Here is a 22,955-nt window from a genome sequence, read left to right as displayed (position 1 = left end):
CTTCTATTCTCTATGTCCCTTCCACAAAAATCACATATATATTAATATATCTATATAGATCTAGATATACACATACCCCCTCATCACACTTGAATTAAGAGGCAATGTGAATACTCTAAAATGGTGATTCTCTTGCGTACTGCAGGTATGAGGAAACATGGAGGGGAACTTGGTAACCACTAACAAAATGACATGTACGTTAACCCTCTGATCTAGCAATAAGACTTTTGGGAATTTATCCTGAAGATACACCAACAGTAATACAAAAATACATATAGACATGTGCCACTCTGGGTGACAGCAGAAACCAAAACCCCACAGCAAACACAGTTCAATCCATCCCCTTGGCATCCATGTTTCTCTGGCATTTTGTCACTGATTCTATAGTTCTATCTATTTGCCTAATACTCTAAGGTTTCTTGAATAACTTATGAAGGAAATACAAAACCAAAGAGGATGAAAATCCTGTAACAGCTGCACTCACGCATTCACCACAGCTTTATAACTCTGAGGTTAGACAAGTTTCATCACAGGATAACTGGATCAGTCCATAGCAGCTAGGCAGGCAATTCACTCTAACTAAACCCAAACCCAGTGAAGAGGGAATATGGTGATCACCAGGGTTTACAAATTTCAGTAGCCTTCTTGGCAGCAAAGCCAGAAAGTATTTATTTGATTTTCTTTCTTCATACAAGTATAGAAAGATAAAGCTTCAAATTCTTTCAATACTCAGTATTACTACAGAAATCAGGGGTCAGCAATCTTTTTCTGGAAAGGGCCAGATGGTAAATATTTTGTGCTTGTGAGTCACATCTGGCCTCTGTCACATATTCTTCTTTGTTCTTTTCTTTTTCATTAACTCTTTAAAGATGTAAAAACCATTCTTAGCTTACAGGGCTGTACAAAAACAGGCCACAGGCCAGATTTAGCTATGGGCAGTAGTTTGTTAACCCCTGATGTGAATTATCATGAGCAGAATATATACTTGTTGAATGAATTAATATTACTAAAGTAATACCTTAAAAGCCCACTTTCCAGTTTTTCTGGCTTAACACCAAACATCTTAGATCAACTGAAAAATAAGCAAATTAAAATTCAACATAATCTAAAAACTTCCCAAAGTGATATGAAGACAGAGAAAAATTTTACATAATGGTCAACCTCAAGGAATTGTTACCTTTGTATTTTGAAAAGCTACCAAAGAGGTGTGCCTCTTTTCCTGTCCAAATAAGGGACACAGAAAACAAAAACGCTCAGGTTTCCTGAGGGTAAGATCCTTTAGCATACTGAATATCCTTAACTGGGGAAGAGTATACAAATGTATCAAAGGATTATATTTTGTAAAAAACAAATAACTGGGAGAACCAACTTAAAACTTTTTATATTCATGTATATATCCATTTCAGGGGGAAAGTACTGATTAATATTGCTGTTTTTGTATATTCTACTTTAAAAAAACACCTCTCACGCTCAATGATTTATGAAATGCTCACTAAAGATTCAGTATTTCATGAGAACACTTTCTTGAACCTATTTAATTTACACAGGAATTAAAGGCTTATGCTTTCCCATATACATGGAATTACTGCAAAAATATCTCAGCATCAATTGTTAAGCAGATTCAAGTTTTAAAAATATTATATATGAATGATGTCTTAAAAAAGAGAGTAAATCCTTTTTCTGAGTATAAAATTAACATACAAGCTTAATGTCGTGGCTAACTGAACAACCTCTTCACCCCTCTTGCACCCATTCTTACATGGCCTCACTGAGATTGGAATGCAGTTTTCTTCCTCCTGACCAGGGGCTCAGCTATGTGACTTGCTTCAACCATTGGTACCTGGGCAGAGAAAACAGTGTGCTAATACCAAGCCTAGGCCTTAACAGGCCTTCTGCCCTTCTGTTCCTCCAAACACAAGGACATCACCTTCAGCTAAACTGCTGGTCCAAGGAGAAACGGGGAATATGTGGAGCAGAACTACCATGGCCAAGTCAGATCAGCTGAGCCAACTGATCTGCAGGTGATGGTGGTGAATGAGTATTATTTGTAAGGCACTAAATTTTGATCTGCAGGTGATGGTGAGTGAGTATTATCTGTGAGGGACTAAATTTTGAGGTTGGTTTGTTACACAGCATTATTGTGGTACTAACAGTAGATACAACAGCAGAACAATGCAAATTTCTAAAACTAAGAAAACATTTAAAACTCACAATCCCTTCACTTTGACAGTCACAATTAACTTTTTAAAAAATAATGGGCATCACATTAAGACTCTACAAGTGGTGAAAGATATAAGGAAGAAAGTAAAAGCTGTCTCAATATCTAAATCCCACTTTCCAGAGGTAAACACTAGTATCATCAGTTTTGAAATGTATCATTGGGATTTTATAAACACACATCCATACATATTTGGTCCTTTCCCCCACTCCTTCCATAGGACATTGCATATATTATTTTAAATCTTGCTTTTTGCATATATTAAATATAATCTTTGACATTAAAAAAAAATCAGAAATACATAGAGTTACTTCTTTCTTTTGGAGTACAACTGGCTGCACAACTATGCATTTTAGGAATGTACCATAATTATTTGAAAGTGTTCCCTTTTGATAGACATGAGTTATTTCCATTTATCTTTTAATAGAAGCAGTGCTTCAGTGAACATACTTCTATACTTTTACAAGTATATTCCTTAGTCTAAATCCCTAGCATTCACTATTAACATTTGGTGTGACATTCTACATGCACAAATATAAAATATATAAATAGTAGATTTTAATTTCTAGGAATAACACAGAAGAAGCTTACACCCAACTGCTCATTAAGAGGAAAATGTTGATGCTCAAAGCCTTGTCTGTTCTTTTTGGCTGAAAAACACAGTAAGAATGTGGTAATACATTTATATTGGAAAAAAGGTAAGAGAAAGATCCTTGCATTTCAGACACTGGGTGTTCTAAAACTTTACCAGACTTCTTCCACTACAAGCACAATTCCCATGTTCTCTATGACCCACAAATGACCTAACATCAAGGTCACAAGAATGATTTGAGGTCAACTAATATGTGTTCCCAACTTGATCTCTCTCTGTATCTCACTATCTTCTGCTTTTCTATCTTCCTTTTCCTTCCTCTGGGTTTCCCCTGATGGTCCAATGGTTAAGAATCCACCTTCCAAATGCAGGAGACACAGGTTTGATCCCTGGTCCAAGAAGATTCCACATGCCACGGGGAAACTAAACCCATGTGCCACAACTACTGAGCCTGTGCTCTAGAGCCTGTGTGCTGCAACTGCTGAAGCCTAGAGCCCACGCTCCACAGCAAGAGAAGCCACCACAACTAGAGTAAGCCCTCACTTGCCACAACTACAAGAAGCCCACGTAAAGCAGCAAAGACCCAGTGTAGCCAAAAACAAAAAATTTAAAGGCACATATCCCTTGACCTAGCAATTCCATTTCTACAAATGTATGTATACAACTGCTACTGCTAAGTCGCTTCAGTCGTGTCCGACTCTGTGCGACCCCATGGACGGCAGCTCACCAGGCTCTGCCGTCCCTAGGATTCTCCAGGCAAGAATACTGGAGTGGGTTGCCATTTCCTTCTCCAATGTATACAACAATATTCACAAATTCCAACTGTTTTCTGCAAGTACTGTTTGTGATGGAAATGATCTAAATGTCCATCAATAAAAACACCCTTTACTGTATATAAGAGAAAACTATGCAGACATTCCATGTATGCATGCTAAATCACTTCAGTCATGTCCAACTCTTTGCAACCCCATGGACTGTAGCCCACCAGGCTCCTCTGTCCATGGGATTCTCCAAGGGAAGAATACTGGAGTGGGTTGCCATGCCCTCCACCAGGGGATCTTCCCAACCCAAGGAAGAAACCCGCATCTCTGACATCTCCTGCATTGGCAGGCAGGTTCTTTACAGCTAGTACCACCTGGGAAGCCTGAAAAATGCTGATTTCCCCAATTATCTGGTATTTTCTTCTTTCCTTTACTACTCTCTCTTCATTTCTCTCTCTAAACAGAGCAGTTGAGAAAGATTTATTCCTGGTGTCCTCTTCTCTTTTCCTTTTATTTGAATCACTCATCTACTCCCACAGCTGCAACTACTACCTCTGTATTGGTGTTCAATTCTGCATGTCTATTACCAACCTTTTCCTCTGCACTGGTTCTTCATTTATAAACTCATGATGGAAATTTCTCCCTGAATAGCTCATAGATCCTGCCAAGAAAATTAGATATGGGCCACAGGCAACACCACACAGATTTCTCAGATAAGAAAAACCTCTCTTCTTCATCATCCTTCTTTAGGCTTTAAACTTCTCTCACTTGTCACTAAGAACAACTGAAACTACCCCTAAAAGCTCTCATTGAGGCCTTTCCCTTGACTGTCATCATCATTCCACAATTCAGACTCTCATCATTTTTCACCTAGATCATGGCAATATTCACTTGGTTATGCTTCCCAGTATCTCAGTTCTCACTCCCTCCCATTCATCTTGCCCAAAACTGCAAGCTTACAAAGGCACAGCTCTGATTACATTACTCTTCAAGAATCTTCTATGATTTCCAAGCTATCATGAAGAGGATACAAAGATCTAAACCAGTCACTCAAAGCTATCCTGGATCTTGCCCTAAGTGCCTTTCCAAACCCATCTCCTAGTACTCTCCCCATTTTGTACTCCATGTTCTAGTCAACTTGAACACTTGAAACTTGAAAAAGATGCTCCACATTTACACTTCCATGTGTGGGGCTTCCCTCATGGCTCAGTTGGTAAAGAATCCACCTGCAATGCAGGAGACCTGGTTCGATTCCTGGGTGGGAAAGATCTGCTAGAGAAGGGATAGGCTACCCACTCCAGTATGCTTGGGCTTCCCTTGTGGCTCAGCTGGTAAAGAATCTGCCTGCAATGCAGGAGACCTGGGTTCGATCCTTTGGTCCAAGCCATTCTTTGCAACAAGCCCACTTTTGAAATTGACTCTTCCATCTGTGCTTGCCAAAATCCAACCCACCCATAAAAGGGTCAATCCAAATGCTATCTCTTCAATGAAGCCTTCCATGATTCTCCACTCAGATTTTCCCTGTTTTGAGCTCTTTCTGCACTTCCTGTTCCTTCTGAATCTGACAACAGTCTGTCTTGAATGTTATTTATCTATTTGTCTTATCTCACTTCGAAACTGTAAGCAAGGGAATACCCTGGCAGTCCAGTAGTTAGGAATCCACACTTTCACCTCCAAGGTTGTGTGTTTAATCCCTGGTCAGGGAACTAAGATCCTACAAATCACATGACACAGTCAAAAAAAAATGTAAGCAAATGCACTCTGGGGGAAAGCAAAGCATCTTAACCATCTTTATATCCTCCACAGTGCTCTGTGGGAGCAGGTCAGGTCAATGACCAATAAATACATACTGAATGATTTGGAAGAGTAGGACTCTACAACAAACCAAAAACAAAGGCCAACACATAATGAAGGAACAGTATAATTCTTTCAACATACTAGTGCTAGAGCCGCCTACAATGTATGAAAATAACAAATATCCTTGGAAGGAAGGTTATGACCAACCTAGATAGCATATTTAAAAGCAGAGACATTATTTTGCCAACAAAGGTCCATCTAGTCAAGGCTATGGTTTTTCCAGTGGTCATGGATGGATGTGAGAGTTGGACGGTGAAGAAAGCTGAGCGCCGAAGAATTGATGCTTTTGAACTGTGGTGTTGGAGAAGACTCTTGAGAGTCCCTTGGACTGCAAGGAGATTCAACCAGTCCATCCTAAAGGAGATCAGTCCTGGGTGTTCACTGGAAGGACTGATGTTGAAGCTGAAACTCCAATACTTTGGCCACCTCATGCGAAGAGTTGACTCATTGGAAAAGACCCTAATGCTGGGAAGGATTGGGGGCAGGAGGAGAAGGGGATGACAGAGGATGAGATGGTTGGATGGCATCACTGACTCGATGGATGATGGTTTGGATAAACTCCAGGAGTTGGTGATGAACAGGGAGGCCTGCCGTGCTGCGATTCATGGGGTCGCAAAGAGTTGGACACGACTGAATGACTGAACTGAACAAGATTTTAAATATGAATACTGGCTCCCCAATCTCTAAATATTTCTTCTATCTCCACACACACTGAAAACTCCCTTCAATCAATGTCAGACAGAAGATAATAATTTTCAAGGAAACAGAGATCTGCAGGAGCCCCACCAATGCCATGCATTTAAGGCAAGAAAAAGCACCGTGATCATGACCATCATTACATGCATTTGAATCGTTATAAATTATAAGCTGTTTACTAATTTGACATCATTCTGAAATACTTACAAGAGTAAATAAGAGCTGGAAAGAGAGTTTCATTTCTCTCTTGAGCTGTTTCGACCAGCATACGAAGCGGGCCTTTTGGACACAAAACAGCCACTAAATCTAGAAAAAGAAAAATAGAAATGACATCTGAAAAGTGTATTGGCTAAACTTATAAATGAGTGTGTTAGGGAAGAATTAACCAATTGAAAGGTTTAATTTTTTTTCTACAATAAAGATATTGAGTGAATATGAAATAAGCAGCAGGTAAGCTGATGGGGGAGGGAGGTGGAGACAATCAAAACAAAATACACAACACCACACAGAGATCTTTGCTTTTGGTTTGCTTGCTATTTGGTTAGCTTACAGTGTATTTTGGGTTCTAGGAATAAGTCTTCCCAGTTTGAAAGAAGAGAGGCAGAAATAATCACAAGACAGAATTATTCTAGAGCAGTTGTCAATTTCCAATAAGCAGAAACAAGGACAAGCCATTTCCAAACTAAACGTAACTATGAATCACAAACTGAAGTTTTACACCTTAGGAGGGATTTAATAGAGAGGATATGACTGAACTTTTTCAAAATATGAAGAACAGAGCAGAAAAGATGCATCTCTTCTTTTTTTTTTGGTGTCAGGAGTGGGATCCTCTCTTTTTTTGAAAACAGTATATGTACTACTTAGGAATATTTTAAGAGGGCAGTAAATTTAAACAAAATGACTAATAAACCTCTGTGTGAGAAAGTTTAGCATTTCTTCAGTTCTCCTGTCAAAAGCACTTCACAAGTATTTAGGTCTCAGAATACATGTGGTGCTAAAAAGTGTCTTCTAAAAACTGCAACTCAAAACCAGGAAGCAATAATGCATAAATTATTCTTGATGCTACCACCCTCTCTTCTCCAACAATTGGAATTTTTTCTTACATTTACTGTGTCATGAAAATTCAGAATATAGAAATAAAGAAAATAACTTCAAGCATTTAAAATGTAAAACAGATATAGGTAAATTTTTAAAGGAAGATTTGATCACTTGCATTGACATCACTATCATTCAGAAGCATTTAAGTAATAAATCTCACACTTTCAAGTGGTCATATCTTCTTGTACACTGCTACTACCACTGCCATAATAAAACGCACAAATGCACAGAAATCTCTGGTCTCACTGCTTCCACTTTGATTTGTTGGGATGAGAAAAGGGGAATTTGTCATGCTCTGAAATAATGAAATTTTCAATCTGTTTCAACCTTCAGTGTTCTGTAACTATCTTGGTTTTTCAATATACTTCTTCCTATAGAAATGCTAAATGATAAACCCTTATTTTTAGAGCAATTTAAGTAAATTAATTTTGTTTTGAAAGCTTTAGAACAACCTTTGTGACAAACTGAGACATCTTGAGATCTTATGAAAATGAGAGTTACGAATCATTAATCTAAATATTAGACACAAAAATCTCTTATTTTAGAGGAACTCAAAGGTCTGTAGAGATAATTTGTATATGTATATAAGAAACAGAGGGTTGATGGGGAGAAACAGTGTATTGTAGTAGAAAGAATATGGGACTTAGGACTCAGATTCTACATCAAATGGTGTAAGCTTTGGCAAATACTTTACCTCTACAAACTTCAGGTTCTTAGCAGTGAAACAAGTATAACAACCTTGCTTACTTCACAAGATTATATATTTTTGAAGAACTGCTAATATTTACTGGTAGATTCTGTATACATTTACTGTATACACTGTCCAATTTAATCTTCATAATAACTAAGACTCCACTGTTGGGTGTGGTGTATCTGTAGTAACATACCCAATAAATTACAGGAGTAAAAGCCTGGATTTGAATCCAGGCGGTCTGTCTCCAGAAATGACTTTTTTGTGTGTGTGAAATATCAAAAACGGAATCAGACTCTGTATTATGATTCACCCCTGATGTTTCATTTATTAAGTTTTAACTTGCTCTAGTGTCATAATGGTGCCCTGTGAGGCCTATACCATGAGACTGTAAGGGAGGTGAAAGTTACACTGCACACCTTGTTCAAGAGCCCAGCACTGTATATGTAGAAGTGAAAGAGTCACGAGACAATGTCTGCAACTCCAAACTGAGGCCTGCATTATGGATTTAATATGTACAGAGACATGTATAACTTTGATTTCTATTTTTGTTATCTGTGAAGCCAGAGATTCTCAGTTATTCTGCCTAAAGAGGGAAACTTTGGATAAGTAACTGCTGTTGTTACCACTGGCAGAACCAGGTGGCTAGACCACTGGCAAAGTCTCAAGGGTCTGCAAAAATGCACAAATAGGCCAAAATAGGATGGCTGCTTAAAGTTCAGCTAAACTTGGATCCCAAGTTAGCTGACCTTGGATTCCATTCTTTGATCAAGGATGCCTGGATTAAGGCATGAAAAGCACAGCTCTCCAGTGAGCTCCATCACACGTAGCTCCACTGCTGTCCACAACGTGTACAAACTCCCACTGCTGTTTGTTCACTCATTTGATCCCAAAGGGCTCCTGAGGTCATTTATGTCAGTGGTAGCAATGGGATTTGAATCTAAGTCTTACAACCAGAAGTCTATGGATCCTTCCATTAACTCATCACTGAGTTAAACTAGAGGCAATAATAAAACATTTTTAAAGGACTCAACTTCAAAAGATTTGAAATCTTTATATGAAAAAGATATTATAGCTAATTGATTATTTACTGAAAAGTTATGGGATATTACTGTTATTTTCCCTAAGTCAAGATAACTAGAAGAGGAAGGAAAACACACCAGGAGGTATTTCTGTGATGAACAAAATGTCAGTCTCGGGTTTTACCATATACTGAAATCACAGCCAAGATGAGCCAGGCGGTCCATTCTGGGAGGTACTTGATAAATACCAGGGCCATGAGGGCACTGATCATAATGAGATATGCCTGCTGGAGTCTCAGTGGACCTTTCCAATGAATGGCGATCATTCCCACCACACCAAAATTCCAGATCAGGAGAGCAACTGAAATGTAGTCCATGGCAACATTATAGGTTTTAAACACTTCCCTGAAAAAAATTAAACAGATATTTGTATCATTCATAAAAATGGGAAACAAGTATCACAGCCACAGCTGTAAAAATAAGTACAAAAACTAACAACAACAAAAAAGGCCATATAACACCTAAAATGCTATTCTGTACTTCAGGAAATTCTTGCAGTATCTGAAATTGGAAAAAAAAAAATGAAACATGCAAAATAAAGTTTAGAGCTTAGGACATATGGTATTATTTTTGTAAAATTAAATTTAGTGCATCCATTTAAATATATGCATTTTATACATATATTTATACACAAAACATGGAATATAGGCATGACATATTGCTGCCTGAAAAAAAAACCATGATCTCCTTTATGTGAAATAGTGTATGAGAAGAGAGAGCAAGAGATTAATATAGTAATTCCTGAAAAGATGTAGGACTTAGTTTTAGATGACGGGAGTTTGAAATTTTTTTAACTTTTTTTTTTCCCCCACAATGAATGTTTAGCATTTTTATCATGAAGAAAACACTATTTTAATTTGGGTAGGGGGAAACTTCATTTTAAAATAAAGAGATACAAATACAGAAGACAGGTAATTGAGGAGAAAGAAGGCAGTCATTTAAGCGCAAACTTTAGATTCTGGAGACTATGCAGAAAGATGATCTTTCCACTTAAAAATTTCATAGCAAATGTTGAAATTTCTGGACAATGCAGCTATTCACAGTAAGCATTTCAGATATCCCAGCACTTGAAACAAAAACCAAAAAACTCTAAACTATCATTAATTGTGTTTTTTTCTATGTCCTGGAACAGTTAAAATAGTATTAGAATTATCCACTCCTTAAAGGTTTTCCTATGAAATTATTTGAGCCTGGTACTGTTGTTATTGGTGGAGGTGGATAAGAACCTCTTCAACAACTTTCTGTTTTTTTTCTTTCCTCTACTTAGATTTTCTATCACTTCAGTGGTCAGTATTGGCAATTAGCTTTTTCCTAGAAAATCAACTATTTCATAGAGTTTCTTACATTGATTTCTTTGGTCTATGGTCATTCTCTCTGCCTCTACCAAAGAATTAACCCTTCAGCTTATTTTTTACTTTTAATGTTTCTGTTCCTAATTTGAGATCTAGTGCAATGACCCGCATTCTGCTACTGGGGCTGAAAGACCAAGTGGGCAAATCTCTGAGTCCCTCTTTCTCTTCAACAAAGCAGCTCCACTTTTTTCTATGTTGTATGTGCAATTCCCATGTAAGATTTCAGTTGAAAGAAAAAGACTTTTGAAAAAAAATATAAAAGTTTGAAAATCAATTAATTCACATTTATACATATTTGAAATGCATTAATATTCTGATTTATAAATTATACTAAAGAATACAGTAAATTTACTAAAAAGACAGAATTAATTGCAGTGTTGAGTTCTTTCAGTTATTATAAGAATCAACAACAACAAAAAGAATCAACAAAAGCATATCCCTATTGATAATATTAACACGTTGTATATATACCAAATATGATCTATACATGGAAACAATAATTTAAGAATAACTCATCAACAAAGAACATTTCTTTAAGTGATAGTTATAGAGCTCAAACAGTTAATTTCTGAAAAACAGACCAAATATTTCACCACTTACCCCAAGTAAATGAATGAGAAAAAGAACAGCAACAATAGGGATGAAACAATAAGCCAGGCATGGATGACCTAGAAAAGAATTTCAATATAATTAACAGATCCCACAACCTAAAAAAAAAAAAATTCAAATTTCGTACTTCAAAAATACTATGTTATTTCTGTATATGTTATGATTTTCAAATAGCAAAACATAAGCAGCTTTAGGAACAATAAATACCTGTAACAGTTGGTGCTGAACTACTCATAAAATAGAAATTTCAGAAGTATACATATAGACCATTCCTTTAGAAATAGGAAAAATTTTAAAAGAAAAGATACATTCAAAATAAATTATCAAAGACAACCTATGGAATGGGAAAAAATATTTGCAAATGATATGACTGACAAGGGGTTAATATCCAAAATATATGAGCAAATCACACAACTCAATACCAAAAAAAAAGAAAAAAACAAACAGCCCAATCAAAAAAATGGGAGAAGACATTTTCTCAACAAATACATACGAATGGCCGACAGGCACAGGAAAAGATATTCAATACCATTAATTATTACAGAAATGCAAATCAAAACAACAATGAGGTATCACCTCATACTTGTCAGAATGGCTATCATCAAAATGATCACAAATAACAAATGTTGGGGAGGATGCAGAAAAAGGGAACTTTTATACAGTTAGGGGCAATGAAAATTGGTGCAGCCACTGTGAAAAACAAAATGAAGGTTCCTCAAAAAACTAAAATTACCCTATGATCCAGCAATTCCACTCTTGGATATATATCCAGAAAAAAAAATCTCTAATTTGAAAAGCTACATGAAGCCCTATGTTCACAGCTGCACTATTTACAACACGCAACATATGGAAGCAACCCAATTGCCCATCAACAGATGAATGGATAAAGAAGATGTAGTATATGTAAATACACACACACACACACACACACACACAGAGGAATACTACTCAGCCTTAAAAGAGAATGAAATTCTGCCACTTACAGCAACATGGATAGACCCAGAGAATACTAGGCTTAATGAAATAAGTCAGAGAAAGACAAATACTGTATGATACCATTTATATGTAGAATCTAAAAAATAATACAAATGACTGTACATGCAAAACAGAAATAGATACACAGATTAAATAAAAACAGTGATTACCAAAGGTGAATGAGAAGTAGGGGGTAAAATCAGAGGAGTATGCAAATGTTCACTGCAGGACTGTCTACAATAGTTAAGACATGGAAGCATCCTAAATGTCCATCAACAGAGGAACGGATAAAGAAGATGTGGTACATATATACATTGGAATACTACTCAGCCATAAAAAGAACCAAATAATGTCATTGTAGCAACACGAATGAACCTAGAGATCGTCATACTGAGTGAAGAAAGTCAGACACAGAAAGTCAGACAATATCATATGATATTGCTTATATGTGGACTCTAAAACAAGGGGGGCTACAAGTGAACTTATTTACAAAACAGAAATAGAGTCACAGATGTAGGAAACAAACTTATCATTACCAGAGGATAAAGGGAGGGTGGGATAAATTGGGAGATTGGGATTGACATACACATACCACTATACATAAAATAGACAACTAATAAGAACCTGCTGTATAGCACAGGGAACTCTACTCAATACTCTGTAATGGCTGGTATGGGAAAAGAATCCTAAATAAAGGCAAGTGGACATATACATACATACATATATATATATGTGTGTGTGTGTGTATATATATATATGTGATTCATCTTCCTGTACACCTGAAACTAACACAACACTGTAAATCAACTATACTCTAATAAAAGTTAAAAAAAATAAATTAGGGGTATGGGATTAAGAGATACAAACTACTATGTGTAAAAGAGATAAGAAACAAGAATGTATTTTATAAATTAACTATACTTCAATTAGAAAAGTTATCAATAGAGTCAACAGTTAACATTTAAAGTTTAAAGCAGCAATATTTTCAATAGAGGAATTCTGATGTATTCCTACAATAAAAAATTAATAGATAAATAAAATAACTGATAATAAATTGATAAAATAACTGATAAATCAAAGTCACAAAATTGAAAATCAGAAATTCAGTTAAGTGACCAGTGTATACATACATTAACTGTACAGAGAAAATAGGTCTTCTAAATTATATAACCATGTGAAGAAAAAATATTCAGTATCTGAGATTTCAGTAAGTATTAGTATGCTATGTTTAATTTTACTTGGTTCATTAATAATGCTTATATGTCAGTCCATCATTATAACCCAGAATTCATACAGCACTAGATAAATATTAGTCCCTACAACTCATGTAAAGCATATTAAATTGAGAGATAGAATCAGAACTTGATTATTCATCAATTATTTTGGGGGGCCTAGCCATATAGCATACTTTGGCCACCTGATGCGAAGAACTGACTCATTTGAAAAGACCCTGATGCTGGGAAAGATTGAAGGCAAGAGGAGAAGGGGATGACAGAGGATGAGATGGTTGGATGGCATCACCGACTCAGTGGACATGAGTTTGAGTAAACTCCGGGAGTTGGTGATGGACAGGGAGGCCTGGCGTGCTGCAGTCGATGGGGTCGCAAAGAGTCAGACATGATTGAGCGACTTAACTGAACAGAACTGAACAAATAGCATGCAGGATCTTAGTTCCCCAACCAGGGATAGAAACTGTGCCCCCTGGAATGGAAGCATGAAGCCTTAACCACTGGACCACCAGGAAAAGCCCCTAGAGCTTGATTAATCTATTATACAAGATAAAAAAAATTTATGGTAATTTTACATGATGAGTATATTTGGGAAAATACTATACAACCCAAGGAGTCTGCAGTTTTAAAAAACAGAATGGAGAAATAGGATAAATTGTCAAGTAATGTTTAACCAAAAGTAAAATTATTTTAAGGTAGATACACCCATAATAAGCTTTATTCTTTCAATGAATTTTACTGTTTAATGACAGAAGAAGCTACTTAACCACCAACTTTTCCAAACATAACTCTTAACCAGAAAGATCAAATTAAACCTTAAAGAAATAAGAAGAAAAGCTCCAGGGCTTCCCTGGTGGCTCGGTGGTAAAGAATCTGCCTGTCAATGCAGGAGACACAGGTTTGACTGTGCTCTGGAGCCTGGAAGCTGCAACTACTGAGCCCATGTGCCACAATTCCTGAAGCCTTGGCTTGTGCTTCAAGACAAGAGAAGCCACCACAACGAGAAACTCAAGCACATTTAAGTGAGTAACCAGTGCACTGCAATGAGAGTAGACCCAGCTCTCCATAACTAGAGAAAAGTCTACATAGCAATGAAGACCCAGCGCAGCCATAAATAAATAAATAAAATAAAATAAAATTATAAAAAGAAAAAGAAAAGCTCCAAATCAAGAATATTATTTTGTCTCCATTTAGAAGAAAAAAATCTTCCACACCCACCTCCCAGATCCAGTTGTTCCAATTATACAGCTCTAAGTTATCAAAATCTAGTTGTTACTAAAGTTAACGTTAGAATCTATGTTCATTTTCTCTTTGGCTCTGTTTTGATCATTCAAGGTGACATGTGATTATTAAATCCTTTGAAAGAAAAGATTTCTTAAAAAGTCTCTCTGCCTTTGTTTAAAACAACTTCATAAAATGTTACAACTTGGGAAAAGGTCAAAAGAGTGGCTTTCCATCATGAAATTTGGTATTCCTTCAATAGTTAAATATTCTAAATTTACCATCCAAATACAACAAATTTAATTTCTAGTGTTTTTCCATAAAAACTTCCCCTAACATTTTATTATAAAAATCTTCAAACACACAGTGAACCACTGCCCATATACCACCTAAATTCTACCATTCACACTCGCTGTACTTGCTTTGTAACATTTCTATCCATCTCTCCACCCAATGAGTCCATTTTAATATGTATCAAAGTAAACTGAAGACACCTGTACATTTCCCTCTAAGTACTTCAACTTTAGCAAAATATTCTGAAGGGAGTCCTTTATTTCATGTGCAAAGAAAACAATAAAGCTTAAGCAAAAAGGAATCTTCCCATATGCATCCTAGCCCATTGTACTCACAAGTCAGCTTTAGAAATAATCCAAGTTTCATGGACTGTAGACCCGAAAGGCTCCTCTGCCCAGGGAATTACCCAGGCAAGAATACTGGAGTGGGTTGCCGTTTCCTTCTCCAGGGGATCTTCCCAACCCAGGGATCGGACCCAGGGATCGAACCCAGGTCTCCTACATTGCAGGCAGATTCTTTACCGCTGAGCCATGAGGGAAGCCCCATATAAAATAACACAAAACAAAAAACTTTAAACAGTGGGAGATGTACATGAATATTCCATATTAAACTCCAAATTAAGGGCTAGAGTAAATATGGCACACCAGGAATCCTCAACTTTCTTAAGGAAAGTTTTTTTATCTTGTTTTATACGGGGAGGGGCAAGGGAACATGAAATGCTATTTTAAAAAAACAGTATTTTTCTGAATACAAAGTAATATATATTTATGACATATAGAAAATATAGAAACACTAAAAGAAAAAAACAATTTCCACTGACCACTGAGAACCAAAGTTGACATTAACCTTTCCTTTTCAGATATGTTTGTCTGCATATGTAAAGTCCTTTAAAAAAATCAGAATCATGTAATGTAAGAGTTTACATTCTGTCTTTTAAAAACTTTATTTTTACTAGACAAATTCTCATTCCACCAAATATTTTTTGAAAATATAGATTTTAAATGCCTCAATAATAGTTTACTTATATGTGTGAACTCACAATTTAACCTTTGCCTTATGTATGGAATCTGTGGGGTTTTCATTCTTTTCCAATTACATTTTATGCTAGGATTAATATCTACTATGCAAACATTTTTCAGCATTTTTAATTCTCTAGGATAAATCATGAAAGCAAAATTACAGAATCAAAGTGTATAGACATTTTCTAATGACTACTGATATATACTGGCTTAGTGATTCCACAAATAAGTCCTGATTAATTTTTACCAAGTCAATAAGCTAAATATGTTAATTTGCTATTTCAATACATATATTTTTTGCTAGTGAGGAAATACACATACACCCCTCTCTCCTCTTTTCCTCTCCTGGCCATCCAGATTTCCTTCATAATTTCTCTTCTTGGGTTTTTAAAATATCTTATTAGGATATTCATAATTTTCTTAATTATTTGTAAGTGCTCTTCATACTGCAAAAATATTAGCCCTCTCCCTGTAATAATGATTTTAATGGTTTTCTTACTAGGTTAATCACGGATGTTATGATTTTCTGAATTATTACCTGAATTCAAAGCCTCTTCTGACGACTCAGTAACACCTAATCTTTTCCTAGAACATCAGGTGGTAAAACAGGCCTTTCTCATCTTGCAAAAATCCCTAGTTCAGCTTTCCTGTTTCAGAGCTACAGTCTCTGAAACAAATGAGCCCTGATTCAGTACAGCATGGCAAAGATCTCCTCTAAACACTGAACAATCTAGGCCAGAAATCATGGGACTTCAGTAAGATATATGGTTTCATCTATATCAAATAATAAATAATTAAACTGGCTTTTCCAATTCTTCCTTTTTAAGGTGTGTTTGGTTTTTTAGCTTCCTGTGCTTCTCAAAGACATTGCACAACCAACTCCTGACACAACAAATCCTCAGGGCTTATTTCCAAACAGGTCCTGGCAAGTTTCTGAATTGTTGACTCAAAAGCCCCTTTTATTTTTATACTAAGAGTCAAAGTAAACAACTTGTTGCTATAGAATTGGTTGGGCTGGCCAAGACATAAGCATTTTAAAAAGCAAAGCAAAACACCACCAGTGAATGGGTGAACGTGGAAATCCAGCTAAGTATAAACCTTTAGACTGTCTAACACGAAGGACTAACTAAAAGATGTACAAAACCACCAAAAATACCTCGAGATAGGCTCTAGTTAATAAGGAGTAAAAGCCCATTCCATCCTGTCTCTCCTATCAAATACACCAATAAAATCTGGACCAAATGCACGCAGCTGCCCAGTACATAGGCTGGGGAATCAGAAGTACCAGGAAGCCAGGGTAAGTTTACCACCTCTTCCCTCCAGTACTACCCTCCTCCACCTGAACTCAACACAACGTAAGTGGGCTTTAGCAAGATGAGAAGCCCTCCAAGTTCCTGCTGGAGAAGCAGAAAGAGGCTTCCAAACACCAAAGAAGAATGCAAATCCCTAGGGGACTCCCAGTAACATGTGAAGAACAAAAGTAGCACACAATCCAGATACAAGTCACAAAGAGTCCAATAAAGCAGAGAAATGGAACTGGAGGGTAGACACTTCTATGAAAACAAAATTATATACAGTGGGGAAAAAAAAAGATACAAGTAATTGAGACATGAGCACGTTTAAGCAGTGGGAGGGGAATGGTTTTACATCATTTGCTCTTTGGGTGCCTGAGTGTAGATGACTGCCTGTCACATCACATCTTTTGTCTTCAATCTCCAGATTCTGATGTCAGACTGCAAATGGTCATCACTTAGGTTAATACTTCCATCCACTCAACAAACAAGGTTAATTGTTTAGGTTAATTAAACAAGGTTAATTCTGTATAATTTTAGAAGTCTGTGAACAGTGAAAAGGTGAATAGTGAAAGGGTATTCAATCTCACTAATAATCAACTAAAAGCAAATTAAGACATATTTGCTTTGCCTGTTAGGGTTAGAATAGATATTATATACACACACACACACACACACACACACACACACACACATATATGTATTTTTAACCACACTGTATAGCACATGAGATTTTAGTTCCCTGACCAGGGACTGAATTCATGCCCCCTGCAGTGGAAGTGTAGAGTCCTAACCACTGGACTGCCAGGGAATTCCCTGCACAGGTATTTTAAAAAATTCAGTGCTGGTGAAAGTAGAGTAAGACAGCCTCATTCACTACTAGTGTTAAGTACAAATTGATACTATCAATTTGAAAACAAAATTCTGCATACCAGGACAGCCAAAAATATGTAGACAATTTGCTCCAGAAATTCTGTGCCTGGGCTTATACCCTAAGGAAATAATTTGAAAAACTGAAAAGCTCTATGCATAAAGACATTCACTGTTTTTTAGGATAGTGAAAATCTGGAAAGAACTCAAATGTCCAAATTATGGGAAGTAAACAACAATACACTCATTGAGTCAAATATTATGTAGTCATTACACATATTTTCTAAGAATTTATAATATGGGAAAATGCTTATGCCAAAGTAATAGTTTTAAAAAAGGACATATACTAATTATACATTTTAACCATGTTAAAGAATATACTGAAGTAGATAAAATACAGAAGTAAAAAGAGTGTAGAATTCAATATTTGAAAAGTTATTATTTATTTCTTTTACTTGAGAATGAGCCTAAGCTTCATGAACTGTAATAATTTGTCATTTTTCTGAGGCATGAATCTGAAACATGTGCCAGGCAGCTGAAATTCACTGGCAAGTTACTTAGGTAGTGTGAGGTAGGGAGCAGAGGCTGGGAGGTCTGGGTCTGTCTCTTCCCTGCATAACAGCCCCTGCCTTTAATTCCCAAGCAAAAAATTTCTGTTCCTGCAGGAGAGAAGGTAAGGGAATGGACGGGAATTCAGCCAGTCACCAATGAGTTCAACAATGGCATCTGGAGGTGGCTTTACTTCTTTGTACTCAAATTGAAGGGGCTTCCTAGGTGGCTCAGTGGTAAATAACCCGCCTGCCAATGCAGAAGCCTCAAGAGGCTCAGATTTGACCCCTGAGTGGGGACGATCCCCTGGAGAAGGAAATGGCAATGCATTCCAGTATTCTTGCTGGGATAATCTCATGGACAGAGAAGCCTGGTGGGCTACGTTCCATGGGTCACAAAGAGTCGGACACGACTGAGCGACTGAGCGTGCACGCATTCAAGCTGAAAACCTGATTTTCTGTGGTTATACATTATTTTATGGAGACAATTATATCACATAGTGCTATTTGTCAGTGAAGGAATTCACAAAGGTCTTAGAATATATTCTTCTGGAAGGTCCTAAGTATACTGCAAATCAAAATATTGAAACCATTTAGACTGTGATATTTTATGCAAACATTTGTTTTTCATTTATGCCTTTTTGTTCCACAAATGGGGGGGGATTAAAAATTAATTTAGTTTTAGAATATAAGACCTTTTTCTTTATTAGACCAAGTAACGTGACAGGAAAATCCAACCATAAAAAGAGAAGATGGTGGAGGGCTGCCCTGGTGACTCAGTGGTAGAATTCACCTACCAGTGCAGGAGACATGGGTTCGATCCCTGATCCAGGAAGAGCCTACAGGTTGTGAAGCAATCAGCCAGTGTGCCACAACTATTGGAGCCTGTGCTCTAGAGCCTGGGAGCAGCAACTACTGAGCCCATGCGGCACAACTACTGAAGCCTGCATGCCCTAGAGCCCACGCTCCCCACCCAGAGTAGCCGCCGCGGTGAGAAGCCCAAGCACTGCAACTAGAGTAGCTCCCGCTCACCCCAACTGGAGAAAAGCCCACGCAACAGCAAAGACCCAGCACAGCCAGTAATAAATAAAATTATTAGGAAAAAAGAAAAAAAAGATGGTGGAAAGCAAAGCTCTGTGTCTCATGCTCACCTTGTAGCACCTGTATTTATATAGAACCACCAGGAGAATCGTCATGATGACAATGACGCTGATCATGATCGCTGCATTCAGAATTGAGTGCAGGGCTCTCTGTGCCACAGTATCCGTGTCTTCTGTAAATGGAGTATAGATTCTGTAACAAAACAAAAGCCCCAGGTGTCAATGGAGATTCTAAACTACATGCTCTCCAAAACCAGTTTTGTTTCCTGGATTTAACTTATACCTTATAAATCACTTTTTTTTTCAGCTCAGCAATCTAACCAAGAATTTTTAACCTAAGAAAAACAGCTTTATGCTAAAATAAGCTCTTCAAAATAGAAGGAGATGGTTAAAATAGAGGTGGACCTATGTGTGCCAGACACTGGCTCCATCTAGTGGATGCTTTATACTTAAATAATTACCTCATCAATTGTTTTCTCCACAGCTTATCAGTGATTTGTTAAAGTACTACCAGATTCTGCCATAAACTGCCTACGCTAAGAGGAAGGTAAAATGGTGGATAATTATATCTGTAGGGTGACTACAACTAAAGTTGTCTTGAGATAATGTCACATATCCATCTACCCTTGTTTTGCATGAAAACACTTTTATTCCACGTACCAGTGTTTTCAACAGAGGGCTATTTCTGCCTCCCCTGGAGTTACGTACAGCCACGAGAATAAGTAATGACCACTGGGTTATAAGCAGATGTGGTCTGTGGAACTTCTAAGGGAGGAGTGAGTTCTGCTGAGAGGTATGTCTTATGTCCTTTTCTCCTCCACTCCTTCCTGCTGTCTGAATGAAGCCTGGGGCTCCAGCACCAATATTGGACCCTGAAATGACCTAGATGACAGAAGCCAAAAAAGAAGGAATGAAGAAGCCTGAGTCCTTGGTGAAAAGAAAGCACTGTACAATCTAAACTACTACCTCTTCACTATTCTGTGGGAGACAAGAAAATATGTATATCACTCAAACCAGTTTTTATATATATATATATTTTTTTTTTGGCTGTGCCATTCGGCTTGCAGGATTTTAGTTCCCTGACCAGGGATTGAACCTGGGCCTCAGCAGTGAAAGGGTTGAGTCTTAACCATTGGACCACCAGGGAATTCCCTGTTTTGATTTTCTATAATGGGCTCAGCAAACTTTCTGTAAAGGACTACAGAGTACATATTTTAAGCTTTGTGAGTCATATGGTCTCTGTTGCAACCATTCAACTCTGCCCTTGTAGTATGAAAGCAGTCGAAGACAATACATAAATGAATGGACACGGCCATGTTCCAATAAAACTTCATTTACCAAGGGAGGTGGCAGCCAGATCTGGCCTGTGGGGCATAGCTTGCTAACCTGGTTCTATAACATGCAGCCAAACCTAACTTTAACTTAAAGAGACAATATTCCCCAACTTTTTTGGTAATTGTCTCCAACCCCTGCTCTTCACTCATTGTCTAAGCCTTTCTCTCAAAAGGTTAAAGCTTGGCTTTCAGAACCCCACAGAATTTTCCAGACACTTGCCAATTTCAGAATTCACTTAAAACATCTTGAGCCCAACAAGGGTCCCAGAGACAGAACTAGGTGACATCTGAATCAAAGCATTTTTCTTGGAGACAAAGGGCAGACACCAACAGCACCAGAGAATCTACATGACAGTTCGGCAAACACTTTAGTGCCAGTTTGCATTCCTTCTTCATCCTTTCACTGAACTTTTTTTTTTTGCCGAACATTTATTATATTCCTCACACTGGAAACAAAAGTGCTCTCATAGTCCTCATGGTATAGAAGGAAACCAGGCATTAAATAAGGAAAGTAAATACACACTTGCATATTGTGACAAGTGAAAAAAGAACAGGTTGCAAAAGAATACCAGGAAAGGTCTAATTCTTTTAGGAGGATCACGGAAGTTATTTTTCATCCAAGATGAGAAGGATGACAGGAATTAATCCACCAAAGTTAGAAAAGGAAAAAAACATTCCAGGGAGAACAATGCGCCCAATGGCCCTGAGGTGCTAAAATCACTACTCAATTCTTTACTTGCTCAATTCCAAATAAATTGAGCCCAATCTAGGGATGCTACATAAAAAATATAACTCTGCAGCTTTATTTTCTCTATGTAAAGCATCATCTGCTTCCAGTCATCAGAGAGGATGGATTCTCTAGCCTTCACGGCCCTTCAGTGCAGAGGTCAGAGGTTTTCAAGGTGATGATGACACGCTAAGCAGGATAGCTAGACTGGCCTTGAGAATAACAACCCACAATACTCATACGTACAGCTGCCCATCCTTCCGGGTATAAAAGCTGACTGATTTGATGGTGGCCACGACCACCACCATACAGAGAGTCACAGGGACAAACAGCATGATCACATGTTTGGCGCCGTATTTCAATGTCAGCTCCTCATCTTCCTCTTCCTCTTGCTCCACCACCTGCTGTGAGCTGCTGGGGGCTTGGCCATTGGATACTGACTCGGTGTTGCCACGCCTCCGCCTCTCGTTGCCATGTTCATGCCGCTCTCTACTGTCATTCTAAAAGCACAGGAAGAGATTTTTCAGTAAGTCAGACTCCCAGGAGAATCTAAGTGTTCTATATCAAAAACAGAAAATGTAATGATTAGATCCTAGGTTAACAACAGGCCCATTATTACACAAATTTCCAAAAACTTAAAGCAAGAGAGAATCAATTTACAAGAAGTACGCAGCCTAAAAGTCGAGATTATTTACCACTGTCCACTGGAAGAACCCAGGTCCCCCCTCTCACCTGGCTCTTTCTAACTCTAATACAACTGTACTCATTCTTTGAGATTTTTGACTTAAAAAATGACATCTGCATGAAGCCTTCTTTATTGCTGCAGCTCCAAGCAGAGTACTCTCACCTTTTTCAAAATCATGAAATGTTTTTACCTGTAATTTCCTATCAGTTATACAAGGAACTATCTCACCTTCATTATTAATAAGACTTAGAAATCGCTGTAGGGGGATCTCTCAGTATTATTTCTTACCATCTACAGTTATCTCAAAACAGTATTGAATTAAAAAACAAAAAACAAAAAAACCTTTACAGAAAGAAACTAGGCCTTAATTCTGATGCTCTCCAAACCCATTTCCACCTGTATTGAGGAAGGGAACAATAAATACAAGAATGAAGAAATGAAAGTAGATTCCATTTTTCTCTAGTTCTAAACATCACTTTTTTACCTTTACCCTTATCCTGGGTCTATCCCTGCCTATTCAAGTTCAATTTCCTTTTTGATATTATTGTATCTAAAATTCAGTTTTTGTAAAGGGTAGAATGAATCTCAAGAGCATTAACAACAACAAAATAAAAATAATAGAGAATAGGAGAAAAATAACAGAGAAGTAAATAAAACAGGATATGAAAGTAGACTGATAGTCATTGTTGCTGACAAGAGGTAATC

At 37.3% G+C, this 22,955-nt stretch overlaps 1 protein-coding gene across 6 annotated transcripts in view; it reads right to left on the bottom strand.

Moving 5' to 3' along the window:
• The window catches only part of PSEN1 (presenilin 1), a 64,625-nt gene that overhangs the window by 15,584 nt on the left and 26,086 nt on the right, over positions 1–22,955 (bottom strand). For all 6 annotated transcript variants that reach the window (XM_081508958.1, XM_081508961.1, XM_081508957.1 and 3 more), the window contains 5 exons: positions 21,812–22,065; positions 19,556–19,697; positions 10,948–11,015; positions 9,120–9,340; positions 6,332–6,430 (listed from right to left, as the gene is read on the bottom strand). In XM_081508958.1, the coding sequence (XP_081365084.1) occupies positions 6,332–6,430; positions 9,120–9,340; positions 10,948–11,015; positions 19,556–19,697; positions 21,812–22,065 (784 nt within the window). The remainder of the gene's footprint in view (positions 1–6,331; positions 6,431–9,119; positions 9,341–10,947; positions 11,016–19,555; positions 19,698–21,811; positions 22,066–22,955) is intronic.

The sequence above is a fragment of the Giraffa tippelskirchi genome, chromosome 7 (assembly GCF_054371585.1).
Source record: "Giraffa tippelskirchi isolate mGirTip1 chromosome 7, T2T-mGirTip1v1.2.pri, whole genome shotgun sequence".
In the NCBI taxonomy this organism is placed as follows: Eukaryota; Metazoa; Chordata; class Mammalia; order Artiodactyla; family Giraffidae; genus Giraffa; species Giraffa tippelskirchi.
Note: the sequence above shows the minus strand (reverse complement) of the source record. Positions and strands in the feature narration are given on the sequence as shown.